Here is a 13,606-nt window from a genome sequence, read left to right as displayed (position 1 = left end):
TATGTACCAGATGAAGGAACAAGATAAAATCTGAGAAAAACAAGGAAATGAAGTGGAGATAGGCAACCTACCAGAAAAAGAATTCAGAACAATGATAGTGAAGAGATCCAGGACCTTGGAAAAAGAATGGAGACAGAGATCAAGAAGATGCAAGAAATGTTTAACAAAGACCTAGAAGAATTAAAGAACAAACAAACAGAGATGAATAATACAATAACTGAAATGAAAAGTACACTAGAAGGAATCAGTAGCAGAATAACTGATGCAGAAGAACAGATAAGTGACCTGGAAGACAGAATGGTGGAATTCACTGCCGTGCAACAGACTAAAGAAAAAAAGAATGAAAAGAAATGAAGAGAAGCTAAGAGAGCTCTGGGACAACATTAAATGCACCAACATTCGCATTATAGGGGTCCCAGAAGGAGAAGAGAGAGAGAAAGGACCTGAGAAAATATTTGAAGACATTATAGTTGAAAACTTCCCTAACATGGGAAAGGAAATAGCCACCCAAGTCCAGGAAGCACAGAGAGAGTCCCATACAGGATAAACCCAAGGAGAAACACACCGAGACACATAGTAATCAAATTGACAAAAATTAAAGACAAACAAAAATTATTAAAATCAACAAGGGAAAAACAACAAATAACATACAACAGAACTCCCATAAGGTTAACAGCTGATTTCTCAGCAGAAACTCTACAAGCTAGGAGGGAGTGGCACGATATATTTAAAGTGATGAAAGGGAAGAACCTACAACCAAGATTACTCTAGCCAGCAAGGATCTCATTCAGATTCTATGAAGAAATCAAAAGCTTTACAGACAAGCAAAAGCTAAGAGGATTCAACAGCACCAAACCAACTCTACAACAAATGCTAAAGGAACTTCTCTAAGTGGGAAACACAAGAGAAGAAAAGGACCTACAAAAACAAACCCATAACAATTAAGATAATGGTAATAGGAACATACATATCGATAATTACCTTAAATGTGAATGGATTAAATGCTCCAACCAAAAGACACAGGCTTGCTCAATGGGTACGAAAACAAGACCTGTATGTGTGTTGTCTACAAGAGACCCACTTCAGACCTAGGGACACATACAGACGGAAAGTGAGGGGATGGAAAAAGATAGTCCATGCAAATTGAAATCAAAGCTGGAGTATCAGTACTCTTCTCAGATGAAATATACTTTAAAATAAAGAATGTTACAAGAGACAAGGAAGGACACTACATAATGAATAAGGGATCAATCCAAGAAGAAGATATAACAATTATAAATAAATATGCACCCAACATAGGAGCACCTCAATACATTAGGCAAATGCTAACAGCTATAAAAGAGGAAATTGACAGTAACACAGTGATAGTGGGGGACTTTAACATCTCACTTACACCAAAACACAGATCATCCAGACAGAAAATTTATAAGGAAACCCAAGCTTTAAATGACACAACAGACCAGATAGATCTAATTGATATTTATAGTACATTCAATCCAAAAACAGCAGATTACACTTTCTTCTCAAGTGTACACAGAACATTCTCCAGGATAGATCACATCTTGGGTCACAAATCAAGCCTCGGTAAATTTAAGAAAATTAAAATCATATCAAGCATCTTTTCTGACCATAACGCTATGAGATTAGAAATAAATTACAGGGAAAAACACATAAAAATCACAAACACATGGAGGCTAAACAATATGTTACTGAATAACCAAGAGATCACTGAAGAAATCAATGAGGAAATCAAAAAATACCTAGAGACAAATGAATATGAAAACACGATGATCCAAAACCTATGGGATGCAGCAAAAGCAGTTCTAAGAGAGAAGTTTGTAGCAATACAATCCTACCTCAAGAAACAAGAAACATCTCAAATAAACAATGTAACCTTACACCTAGATGAACTAGAGAAAGAAGAACAAACAAAACCCAAAGTTAATAGAAGGAAAGAAATTGTAAAGATGAGAGCAGAAATAAATGAAATAGAAGCAAAGATCAATAAAACTAAAAGCTGGTTCTTTGAGAAGATAAACAAAATTGATAAACCTTTAGCCAGGCTCATCAAGAAAAAAGGGAGAAGACTCCAATCAATAAAATTAGAAATGAAAAAGGAGATGTTACAATGGACACTGCAGAAATACAAAGCATCATGAGATGACTGCAAGCAACTGTATGCCAATAAAATGGACAACCTGGAAGAAATGGATAAATTCTTAGAAAGGTGTAACCTTCCTAGACTGAACCAGGAAGAAGTAGAAAATATGAACAGGCCAATCACAAGTAATGAAATTGAAACTGTAATTAAAAATCTTCCAACAGCTTCCCTGGTGGTGCAGTGATTAAGAATCAGCCTGCCAATGCAGGAGACAGGGGTTTGAGCCATGGTTTGGGAAGATCCCACATGCCACAGAGCAACTAAGCCCATACGCCACAACTACTGAGCCTGCATTCTGAAGCCCACGAGCCACAATTACTGAGCCCACATGCCACAACTACTAAAGCCCATGCGCCTAGAGCCCATGCTCTGCAACAAGAGACGCCACTGCAATGAGAAGCCTGCGCACCACAACGAAGAGTAGCACCCACTCATTGCAACTAGAGAAAGCCTGCGCACAGCAACAAAGACTCAATGCAGCCAAAAATAAATTAATTGGTTAATTAAATGAATAAATTTTTTAAAAAAATCGTTCAACAAACAAAAGTCCACTACCAGATGCCTTCACAGGTGAATTCTATCAAACATTTAGAAAAGAGCTAACACCCATCCTTCGCAAACTCTTCCAAAAAATTGCAGAGGAAGAAACACTCCCAAATTCATTCTGCAATGCCACCATCACCCAGATTCCAAAACCATACAAAGATACTACAAAAGAAAGAAAATTACAGACCAATATCACTGATGAATATAGATGCAAAAATCCTTAACAAAATACCAGCAAACAGAATCCAACAACACATTAAAAGGATCATACACCATGATCAAGTGGGATTTATCCCAGGGATGCAAGGATTCTTCAATATACACAAATCAATCAATGTGAAATATCATATTAACAAACTGAAGAATAAAAAACCACATGATCATCTCAATAGATGCAGGAAAAGCTTTTGACAAAATTCAACACCCATTTATGATAAACACTCTCAAGAAGGTGGGCACAGAGGGAACCTACCTCAACATAATAAAGGCCACATATGACAAACCCACAGCAAACATCATTCTCGATGAAAAACTGAAACCATTTCCACTAACGTCAGGAACAAGACAAGGATGTCCACTCTCGCCACTATTATTCAACATAGTTTTGGAAGTCCTAGCCATGGCAATTAGACAAGAAAAATAAATACAAGGAATACAGATTTGGAAAAGAAGAAGTAAAACTGTCACTGTTTGCAGACGACATGATACTATACATAGAGAATCCTAAAGATGCCACCAGAAAACTACTAGAGCTAATCAATGAATTTGGTAAAGTTGAAAGACACAAAATTAATGCACAGAAATCTCTTGCATTTCTGTACACTAACAATGAAACATCAGAAAGAGAAATTAAGGAAACAATCTCATTCACCATTGCAACAAAAAGAATAAAATACCTAGGAATAAACCTACCTAAGGAGGTAAAAGACCTGTACTCAGAAAACTCTAAGATGCTGATGAAAGAAATCAAAGATGACACAAACAGATGGGGAGATATACCATGTTCTTAGACTGGAAGAATCAACATTGTGAAAATGACTATAGTACCCAAAGCAATCTACAGATTCAATGCAATCCCTATCAAATTACCAATGGCATTTTTTATAGAACTAGAACAAAAAATCTTAAAATTTGTATGGAGACACAAAAGACCTCAAATAGCCAAAGCAATCTTGAGGGGAAAAAAATGGAGCTGGAGGAATCAGATGCCCTGCCTTCGGACTATACTACGAAGCTACAGTAATCAAGACAATATGGTACTGGCACAAAAACAGAAAGATAGATCAATGGAACAGCATACAAAGCCCAGAGATAAACCCACACACCTATGGTGAACTAATCTATGACAAAGGAGGCAAGGATATACAATGGAGAAAAGACAGTCTCTTCAATAAGTGGTGCTGGGGAAACTGGACAGCTACATGTAAAAGAATGAAATTAGAACACTCCCTAACACCATACACAAATATAAACTCAAAATGAATTAAAGACCTAAATGTAAGACTGAACACTATAAAACTCTTAGAGGAAAACATAGGAAGAACCTCCTATTGACATAAATCACAGCAAGATCTTTTTTGACCCATCTCCTAGAGTAATGGAAATAAAAACAAAAATAAACAAATGGGACCTAATGAAACTTAAAAGCTTTTGCACAGCAAGGGAAACCATAAATAAGATGAAAAGACACCCCTCACAATGGGAGAAAATATTTGCAAATGAATCAATGGAGAAAGGATTAATCTCCAAAATATATAAACAGCTCATGCAGCTCAATATTAAAAAAGCAAACAACCCAATCAAAAAATGGGCAGAAGACCTAAATAGACGTTTCTCCAAAGAAGACATGCAGATGGCCAAGAGGTACATGAAAAGCTGTTCAACATCACCAATTATTAGAGAAATGCAAATCAAAACTACAATGAGGTATCACCTCAAACCAGTGAGAATGGGCATCATCAGAAAATCTACAAACAGTAAATGCTGGAGAAGGTGTGGAGAAAAGGGAACCCTCTTGCACTGTTGGTGGGAATGTAAATTGATACAGCCACTATGGAGAACAGTATGGAGGTTCCTTAAAAAACTAAAAATAGACCTACCATATGACCCAGCAATCCCACTACTGGGCATATACCCAGAGAAAACCATAATTCAAAAAGAGACATGCACCCCAATGTTCATTGCAGCACTATTTACAATAGCCAGGTCATAGAAGCAACCTAAATGCCCATCAACAGATGAATGGATAAAGGAGATGTGGTACATATATACAATGGAATATTAGCCATAAAAAGGAACGAAATTGGGTCATTTGTAGGTACATGGATGGACCTAGAGACTGTCATACAGAGTGAAGTCAGTCAGAAAGAGAAAAACAAATATTGTATATTAATGCATATATGTGGAATCTAGAGAAATGGTACAGATGAACCAGTTTGCAAGGCAGAAATAGAGACACAGATGTAGAGAACAAACGTATGGACACCAAAGGGGGAAAGCGGGGGGTGTTGGGGGTGACGGTGTTGGGATGAATTGGGATTGACATATACACACTAATATGTATAAAATAGATAACTAATAAGAACATGCTTTATAAAAAAATAAAATAAAATTCAAAAAAAAACCCCAAAAATATGTCATATGATGGTAACATTCATATTTATCAAATACTGGCAAACTAGAGACCATCCAGATGGGCAGCCAGGATGGTGATGTATGAGGAAATCAGGTCACGCAAACAATAGTTAAGAAAGTGGAAATGAACAGAGGGTGGTTCAAGATGGCTGGGTAGGAAGATCCTGAATTCAGTTCCTCCCACAGACACAACAAACATACAGCTACACATAAAACAGTTTACTCTGAAAATAACCCCAGAAACAGCTGAATTCCTACTCCCCAAGAAATTATGAAAGGGCCACATCAAGACTGGGACAATCTTTGAAGACTGAGAAATGGCTGTTTTGCATAATACATCAAAACAAACACAGAGAGTCAAGCAAAATGAGGAAACAGAAGAAAATGTTCCAAATAAAGGAACAAGATAAAACTTCAGGAAAAAAAAAAAAACCCTAATGAAATGGAGATAAGTAATTTACCTGATAAAGAGTTCAAAGTAATGGTCATAAAGATGCTCACCCAACTCAGGAGAAGAATGAAGAACACAGTGAGGCCTTCAACAAAGAGAAAGAACACAAAAGAAAGAACCAAACAGAAGTCATAAAGCTGAAGAATACAATAACTGAACTGAAAAATACACTAGAGGGATTCAATAGCAAACTAGTTGAAACAGAAGAACAGATCAGTGACCTGGAAGACGAGGTAGTAGAAATCATCCAAACAGAATGGCTAAAAGAAAAAAGAATTTTTAAAAATGAGAATAACTTAAGGGACTTGTGGGACAACATGTAGCATACTAGCATTCACTTTATAAGGGTCCCAGAAAGAGAAGAGAGAGAGAGAAAGGGGCAGAAAACTTATTTGAAGAAATAATGGCTGAAAACATTTCTAACCTGGGGAAGGAAATAGACATCCAGGTTTGGGAAGCACAGAGAATCCCAAACAAGATGAGCCCAAAGAGATCCATACCAAGACACATTATAATTAAACTGTCAAAAGTTAAATATAAAGAGACTCAAAGCAGAAAGAGAAAGACAACTCATAATATACAAGGGAACTCCCATAAGACTATCAACTGATTTTTCCGCAGAAAATTTGCAGGCCAGAAGGGAGTGACATGATATATTCAAGGTGCTAAAAGGAAAAAACTTCCAAGAATACTCTACCTGGCAAGGTTAACTTTCAGAATTGAAGGAGAGATAAAGAGTTTTCCAGACAAGCAAAGCAAAAGTAGTTCATTACCACTAAACTGGCCTTACAAGAAATGTCCCTTTAGGGACATCTTTAAGCTGAGAAGAAATGGCCCTAAATATAAATAAGAAAATATATGAAAGAAAAAATCTCACTGGTAAAGTCAAATATATGGTAAAGGTAGTGGATCAACCACTTAAAAGTTAGTATAAAGGTTAAAAGACAGAAGTAGTAAAATTAGCTATAACTACAAAAATGTGTTAAGGGATACAAAATAAAAAGATGTAAAATGTAACATCAAAACACATCAGGGACTTCCCTGGTGGCACAGTAGTTAAGAATCCACCTGCCAATGCAGGGGACATGGGTTCGAGCCCTAGTCTGGGAAGATCCCACATGCCACGGAACAACTAAGCCCATGCGCCACAACTACTGAGCCTGCGCTCCAGAGCCCGCAAGCCACAACTACTGAGCCCATGTGCCACAACTACTGAAGCCCACATGCCTAGAGCCCATGCTCCACAGCAAGAGAAGCCACTGCGATGAGAAGACCACGCACCACAACAAAGAGTCACCCCAGCTCACCTCAACTAGAGAAAGCCTGCACACAGCAATGAAGACCCAACGCAGCTAAAAATAAATAAATTTATTTATTTATATTTTTTAAAAACCCACATCAAATGTGGGGGATACTACAATGTTCATTGCAGCTCTATTTACAATAGCCAGGACATGGAAGCAACCTAAGTGTCCATTGACAGATGAATGGATAAAGAAGGTGTGGCACATATACACAATGGAATAGTACTCAGCCATAAAAAGAAATGAAATTGAGTTATTTGTAGTGAGGTGGATGGACCTAGAGTCTGTCATACAGAGTGAAGCAAGTCAGAAAGAGAAAAACAAATACCGTATGCTAACATATATATGGAATCTAAAAAAAAACGGTCTTGAAGAACCTAGGGGCAAGATGGGAATAAAGATGCAGACCTACTAGAGAATGGACTTGAGAACACGGGGAGGGGGAAGGGTAAGCTGGGACAAAGTGAGAGAGTGGTAGTATATATATGGACAGATGTACACTACCAAATGTAAAAAAGAGGGCTTCCCTGGTGGCGCAGTGGTTGGGAGTCCGCCTGCCAATGCAGGGGATGCGGGTTCGTGCCCCGGTCCGGGAGGATCCCACGTGCCGCGGAGCGGCTGGGCCCGTGGGCCATGGCCACTGAGCTTGCGCGTCCAGAGCCTGTGCTCCGCAACGGGAGAGGCCACAGCAGTGAGAGGCCCACGTACCACACACACACACAAAAAAAAATAGCTAGTGGGAAGCAGCCGCATAGCACAGGGAGATCAGCTCGGTGCTTTGTGACCACCTAGAGGGGTGGGATATGGAGGGTGGGAGGGAGACACAAGAGGGAAGCGATATGGGGATATATATATATACATATAACTGATTCACTCTGTTATAAAGCAGAAACTAACACACCACTGTAAAGCAATTATACTCCAATAAAAACGTTAAAAAAAATGTGGTGGGTACTAAATATGTAGTGCTTTTAGAATGCACAAATATTTTGAACACCCTGTTTTTAATGGAGGCCACTTCAGCCACTTGAATTTTTCTTTTTTTTAATATTTGGATTTTTTTTTTTCCTTTAGTTTTTGCTTCATGTCATGTTGTAGACTCACCAGTATAACAGCCCAGGTTGATTGACACCAAATATACCCACCTACACTTTGTTTATAACCAGCAGCTGTTCTGATTGGGCTAGTGTTTATAATTATTTGATGCTCTTATCACAGTAGTTGTTAAACATTTTGTATCTCACCCCGATTACAGCCATATATTTATTGAGAGGAGCAGAAATGTTGACTTCAACAATATATTCTATATAAAATGAATAAGATTTTTAAGTCTATTATGTGCCAGAAGGAAACATTATATGTATTCCTCCATACAACAATAAAATTTGTTTCGGTTTCTCAGCTGGCATTTTGTAAGTGAATTTTTTAATGGCAGCAATGAGAGCATTTTGTGAGCCGTATTCCTTTTCTTTGCTAGGGGGAGCACATGATGATAGAAATAAATCCCGTCCGGTTGTAATAACATGTGTTCGTCCTGGAGGGCCTGCTGACAGGTAAACTTCATCTTTCTGTGTCACTATCCAAATAGATTAAATAAAGCTGGGGACTTTGGCATAGAATTGATGAATTAGAAATTTCATAGTAACAGATAGGTATTAAGTAAATATGTTGAAATGTGAAAACAAAAGATTTCAGGCTGCAGAATCAGAAGAAAGTTTTGACTCCAGATTCAATGCTTGCTACCCTATGTTTTTGGCAAATGACTTAACAGTTCTAAGCTCAGTTCCCTCCAACTGTAAAATGTAGATGATAATGCGTACCTTTCAAGGTTTTTTGTTTTATCAAAGATTAGAGATTTATGGTGCCTTGCAGGAGGCCTTTCATCCTGGAAGGAAATCCAAAAAAGAGGGGGTATGTGTATATGTATAGCTGATTCACTTTGCTGTACAGTAGAAACTAACACAACATTGTAAAGCAACTATACTCCACTAAAAATTAATTATAAAAAAAAAAAGGCAGCTGGCCCTTTAACAGCAGGTCCTTGAAATGCATCCTCTCCAGTTGGTAATATCCTAACCTGAAAAGACAGGTGGTGGTGTTCTCTGACTCTTACTATTGCCAACGTCCTTATCATGATTATCACCCTTTGATGATGATTATGTATGTCAGAATAGAAGCGACTTTTAGTAAAAGGGAAGGAATATTGTCAGTGTTAGTGTTTAGAGCATTCTCTTCCTGGCTAATTTGAAGATCTGAAAGAAGCTCCTTCAGCTTTCCTACAATAAGCCTTGGGGGTCCCAAGTAAACTCACAACTTAGATGTCTCAAGAGATGCTTGTCTCTGTATTAATTTCCCACAGCGAAAGTCTGCTCCATAACGGTAGGGAACACAATGCCTGCCACTATATATAGTTGAAGGAGAGGAAGAAAACGCACTGATTACCCCTGACTCTGCACTATGTTTCAGCCTAGGATGGATTTTTAAAAACCTTTCTTAAGCACTCGAAATAGTAATAATAATAATAAATACTGCTTGTTGAGTGACCACCATGGGCCAGGAACTGTGCTCAGTACTTGGCAGACATTATCTTATTTTATCTTCACAACCACCCACTAAATCAGGTATTTTTATCCAGATTTACAGGTGACAAAACTGAGGCCCAGTATGGTTAAATGACTTGCCAGCTAGGATAGAAATTCAGATTTATTTTCCTTCAAAGCTCACACTGTTAGCTCAGTTTGTTTTTTAAGTCAATGTTTAATATAAAATGAGAAAATATGGAGACGCTGCGTTCTCCTCTGCACTAAAGTGTATTTGCCTTTGCAGAGGATAATACAAAGTCAAAATTTCCAAGGAAATTTTGCTGGTTTTTTTTTTTCCTTCTCCTGCCTTTTCTTGTGAATTATTCTTCCTGTAGCAAATGAGAATATTTCTATTTCTTAGTAACATTTTAGAGTTGGAGTTGACAGAAATGTCAGGAGCAGGCTACTAGTTTGTGAGCAATGTATTACCAAATTAATGGAGGACTAAAGGACATCTAAGAATTTAAGATAAAAATGGAGAGTCAAAATACATAGAGTTGCTGGGTGAAAGATATTTAAGACAGCATTTTTATTCTTTCCAAATCCTAAACTTGTAATCCCTGCATCTGATTTTCTTATCTTCATTGACCCTCCCTGAGGCAAGAGGGTTATAATCTGGTAGCCTCTCTGGCTACATTTTAATGGTGTCATTACTGTCCTGAGGCATCTTCTCCCAGTGCCTTGAGTGTCTATGGCCACAGAAGGGAGAATAGTATTTGCCTGCCTTTTCCATTGAATGTGAGACTGAATCAATTTAATGATCGTCAAATGGCCTTATAAATCAGTAGGAAAATTTACAGACTAGGGAAATTTTTCACCAGCATTCCCTATCCAGCTTGGGTTCACTGGTGATAAATTGAATGAAATCAGCAGACTTTTCTGCTCACCTGGCTTTGGGAAAATAGGTGAGTGCTATTTCCTGGACTCTAATAAATGAATTTTAGACATTTTGGCAAAAACCTAGAAAAGAGAAAATGTGCCTTTATTACTTTTACACCCCAAGAGTTCATCGTGGGTTACCTGGTTATTTGCTAATGTGTGGTTATTTTCTTATTACTGATTTTCATATTGCAGCAACTTTCTGGTCAGGGTTACCTCTTTACTCTCTTAATGTCACACTTGATGCTTAAAAGGAAATGCAAATGGGATAGATGGTAGAATGTGTGTGGAAGAGCCTCTTTGGCTAAGTGACTATTAATGCTAAGCCCCATGATGCTAAATTAATGACTATTTCTTTATTCTCCCTTCAGAGAGGGCACAATCAAACCTGGTGATAGGTTGCTCAGTGTGGATGGAATTCGGCTTCTTGGAACCACACATGCTGAGGCCATGAGTATTCTCAAACAGTGTGGACAAGAAGCGACGCTGCTGATCGAATATGATGTCTCGGTCATGGGTATGTCGGATCCTGAGGTTGGGATCTCTAACTAAGCTCTACATCCTGTCACTGTCCATCCCTGATAAACCACTTTGGATTAAGAATGAACTGTTATGTCCTCCTGTAGCAGACAGAATTTCATCAATACCATATTACTCTGTTTGAGTTCAGAAAGAGGTGAGAAGTACTTCTCAGCGATTTTGAATTCTTGTGTTGTTAGAGTCTATGATAACATCTCATTCTGTCAGTGTGTTTCACCTAGCAATCAGCTCTTATACATGGATTACGCTTTGGCAGGAAAGTGTTTTCCCCCTCCAAATCACAAAAGTGGTATTATTAACTTAGGGGCTAGTACTTTTTCTTTTACTACATGGAGACTGGAAACAGTAGGGGATTCCTTTCCTTCTTGTTACAACACAGAGTGAAGCCAGCTGATCAGAATTAATGGAAATTACCATTTTATCATCAGACTTAGAGACAAAGAAAGGAAAGGGGACAAATAGTATCATTGATTAAAATGAAAGTTGAGTACAATATTCTTTCTTGAAATAATGATTCCAATAGAAAGTAATTCTATTTCTACCCTCTCAACTGTAGTACAGCTGGAAAGATATTCACACGTGGCTTTTCAATGTGAAGAGAGAGCCAAAGTTTTGTGTAAAGTTGACTAAGGCAGATAAATTATGAGAGAATGAATTGGAACCTGAAATTGAAACTTAAATCATGTTGTAAATACTTCTTACAATTATCAGACTTGATTGTGTGCCTGACTTTACCAGCAAGTTTTGTCCTGGTAAAATGTAGCCAAGAAAAAAACACTTATTCTGTAACTGCAAACTCCTTTATTTCCCGCTCTATATGATTCACGTAGAACAGTGTTGCTTGAATGTATTCTTAATCTGTCTACTGGCCTGAAATGTTTTTGAGAGGTATGAGGCTTCCTAAAAGACTTAAAGTGTGAGTTAAGGAGTTCTTAGCAGAATAAGTGGTATGATATGCCCTTAAGATGGAAAGGTCAGGAATGAATGAACTTTCCTCCCTCTATTCTTCCTTTCTCTTGTCTTCTCTTTCTCCCTTTTTTCTTTCTCTTTTTTATTGTTTTGTGTGGCTTTTGAGTTAGATGATTTGGGTTCTGTTTTCAATTCTACTGATTTCTAGCTATTAGTTTGGACCATGTTACTTATTTCCCTGTGCCTTAATTACCTCATTTGTCACATGGAGATCAGCAGTGCCTATTTTAAAAGGCAGCTAGGAAGATAAAATAAAATTATACAAGTAAGATATATTTTAACTGATGATCCAATTAATTATTAACATAAAAATTGAAGCAGGGCTTCCCTGGTGGCGCAGTGGTTGGGAGTCCACCTGCAGATTCAGGGGATGCAGGTTCGTGCCCCGGTCTGGAAAGATCCCACATGCTGCGGAGCAGCTGGGCCCATGAGCCATGGCCGCTGAGCCTGCGCATCCGGAGCCTGTGCTCTGCAATGGGAGAGGCCACAACAGTGAGAGGCCCGCGTACCACAAAAAAAACAAAAAAAAAAAATTGAAGCAGATATTTGACATATTTAACTCATTCAGTCTACAAATATATTTTTTTAATATTTAAGCTAAGTGACAGGTACCAAGAGTACAGAAATATACAAAACAGACCTGGTCTCTGCTCTTATGAAGTTTGCAATTGACAAGGAGGAGAGACAGTAAACAGGAACATGACCAAACAAATAAACACTCAGAAAGTGATCATTACCTACCATGAAAGGCATGAACTGGATTCTGTAATAGGGAATAAGGGCAGGCACAGGTGAGGGTTGACAGATGCCAATCAGGAGTCAGTGAAGAGGTGACAGGTAGGCTAAAACCTGAAGGATGAGAAGGAACCAGTTCCCAAACTAAATACAGCAACAGTTTGTAAGTTCTGAGCAGCCCACCTCAGAGAGACAAGGGCTCCCCCCCTGGGGATGGACACCATTTCAGACGAGAGCCCTCCATATCTCATTATTACCAGAGTCAGGAGGGGAGAGGATGACTCACCTGTCTTCCTTCTTCCCTACTCACATTCACATTCTGAATCATGCCTGACAGTTTTCATACCTCAGAGTTCTCAGATATCCCCCTAATATAGGGGAAAGTGCCATCAGGAAGGAAACTCATTAAAAGTTTCTCTAAGTTGCTAGATATAAGATCAGTATACAAAAATCAGTTACATTTCTATATACCAGCCAAAACCAGAAAGTTAATTTTTAATATACCATTTATAATAACAATAAAATAATAAGGTTCCTATAAGGAATAAATACAACAAAAGTTGTATCTTCCCATTAGATATAGATATTGATATAGATACAGATATGCATATACATAAAGAATACTTAAATAAATGAAGGCGTACATCATGAACTTGGGTGGGAAGTCTTCATATCTAAAATACATCATTTCTTTCAAATGCATCCATAAATTCTATTCAGAATCCCAGAAGGATCTTTGGAGGACTTCAATAAGCTGTTTCTAAAACGTATACGGAGTAAGAAAAGTGGGAGGGAAAACAGCCAA

The 13,606-nt window shown here is 38.0% G+C and overlaps 1 protein-coding gene across 11 annotated transcripts in view; it reads left to right on the top strand.

Moving 5' to 3' along the window:
- GRIP1 (glutamate receptor interacting protein 1) overlaps positions 1–13,606 on the top strand; it is a gene marked incomplete at both ends in the record, with an annotated part of 711,329 nt that overhangs the window by 538,747 nt on the left and 158,976 nt on the right. For all 11 annotated transcript variants that reach the window (XM_079716052.1, XM_079716060.1, XM_079716058.1 and 8 more), the window contains 2 exons: positions 8,574–8,649; positions 10,929–11,074. In XM_079716052.1, the coding sequence (XP_079572178.1) occupies positions 8,574–8,649; positions 10,929–11,074 (222 nt within the window). The remainder of the gene's footprint in view (positions 1–8,573; positions 8,650–10,928; positions 11,075–13,606) is intronic.

This window comes from Hyperoodon ampullatus (assembly GCF_949752795.1).
Source record: "Hyperoodon ampullatus genome assembly, chromosome: 11".
Lineage (NCBI taxonomy): Eukaryota > Metazoa > Chordata > Mammalia > Artiodactyla > Ziphiidae > Hyperoodon > Hyperoodon ampullatus.
This window is presented reverse-complemented; position numbering and strand designations above follow the sequence as displayed.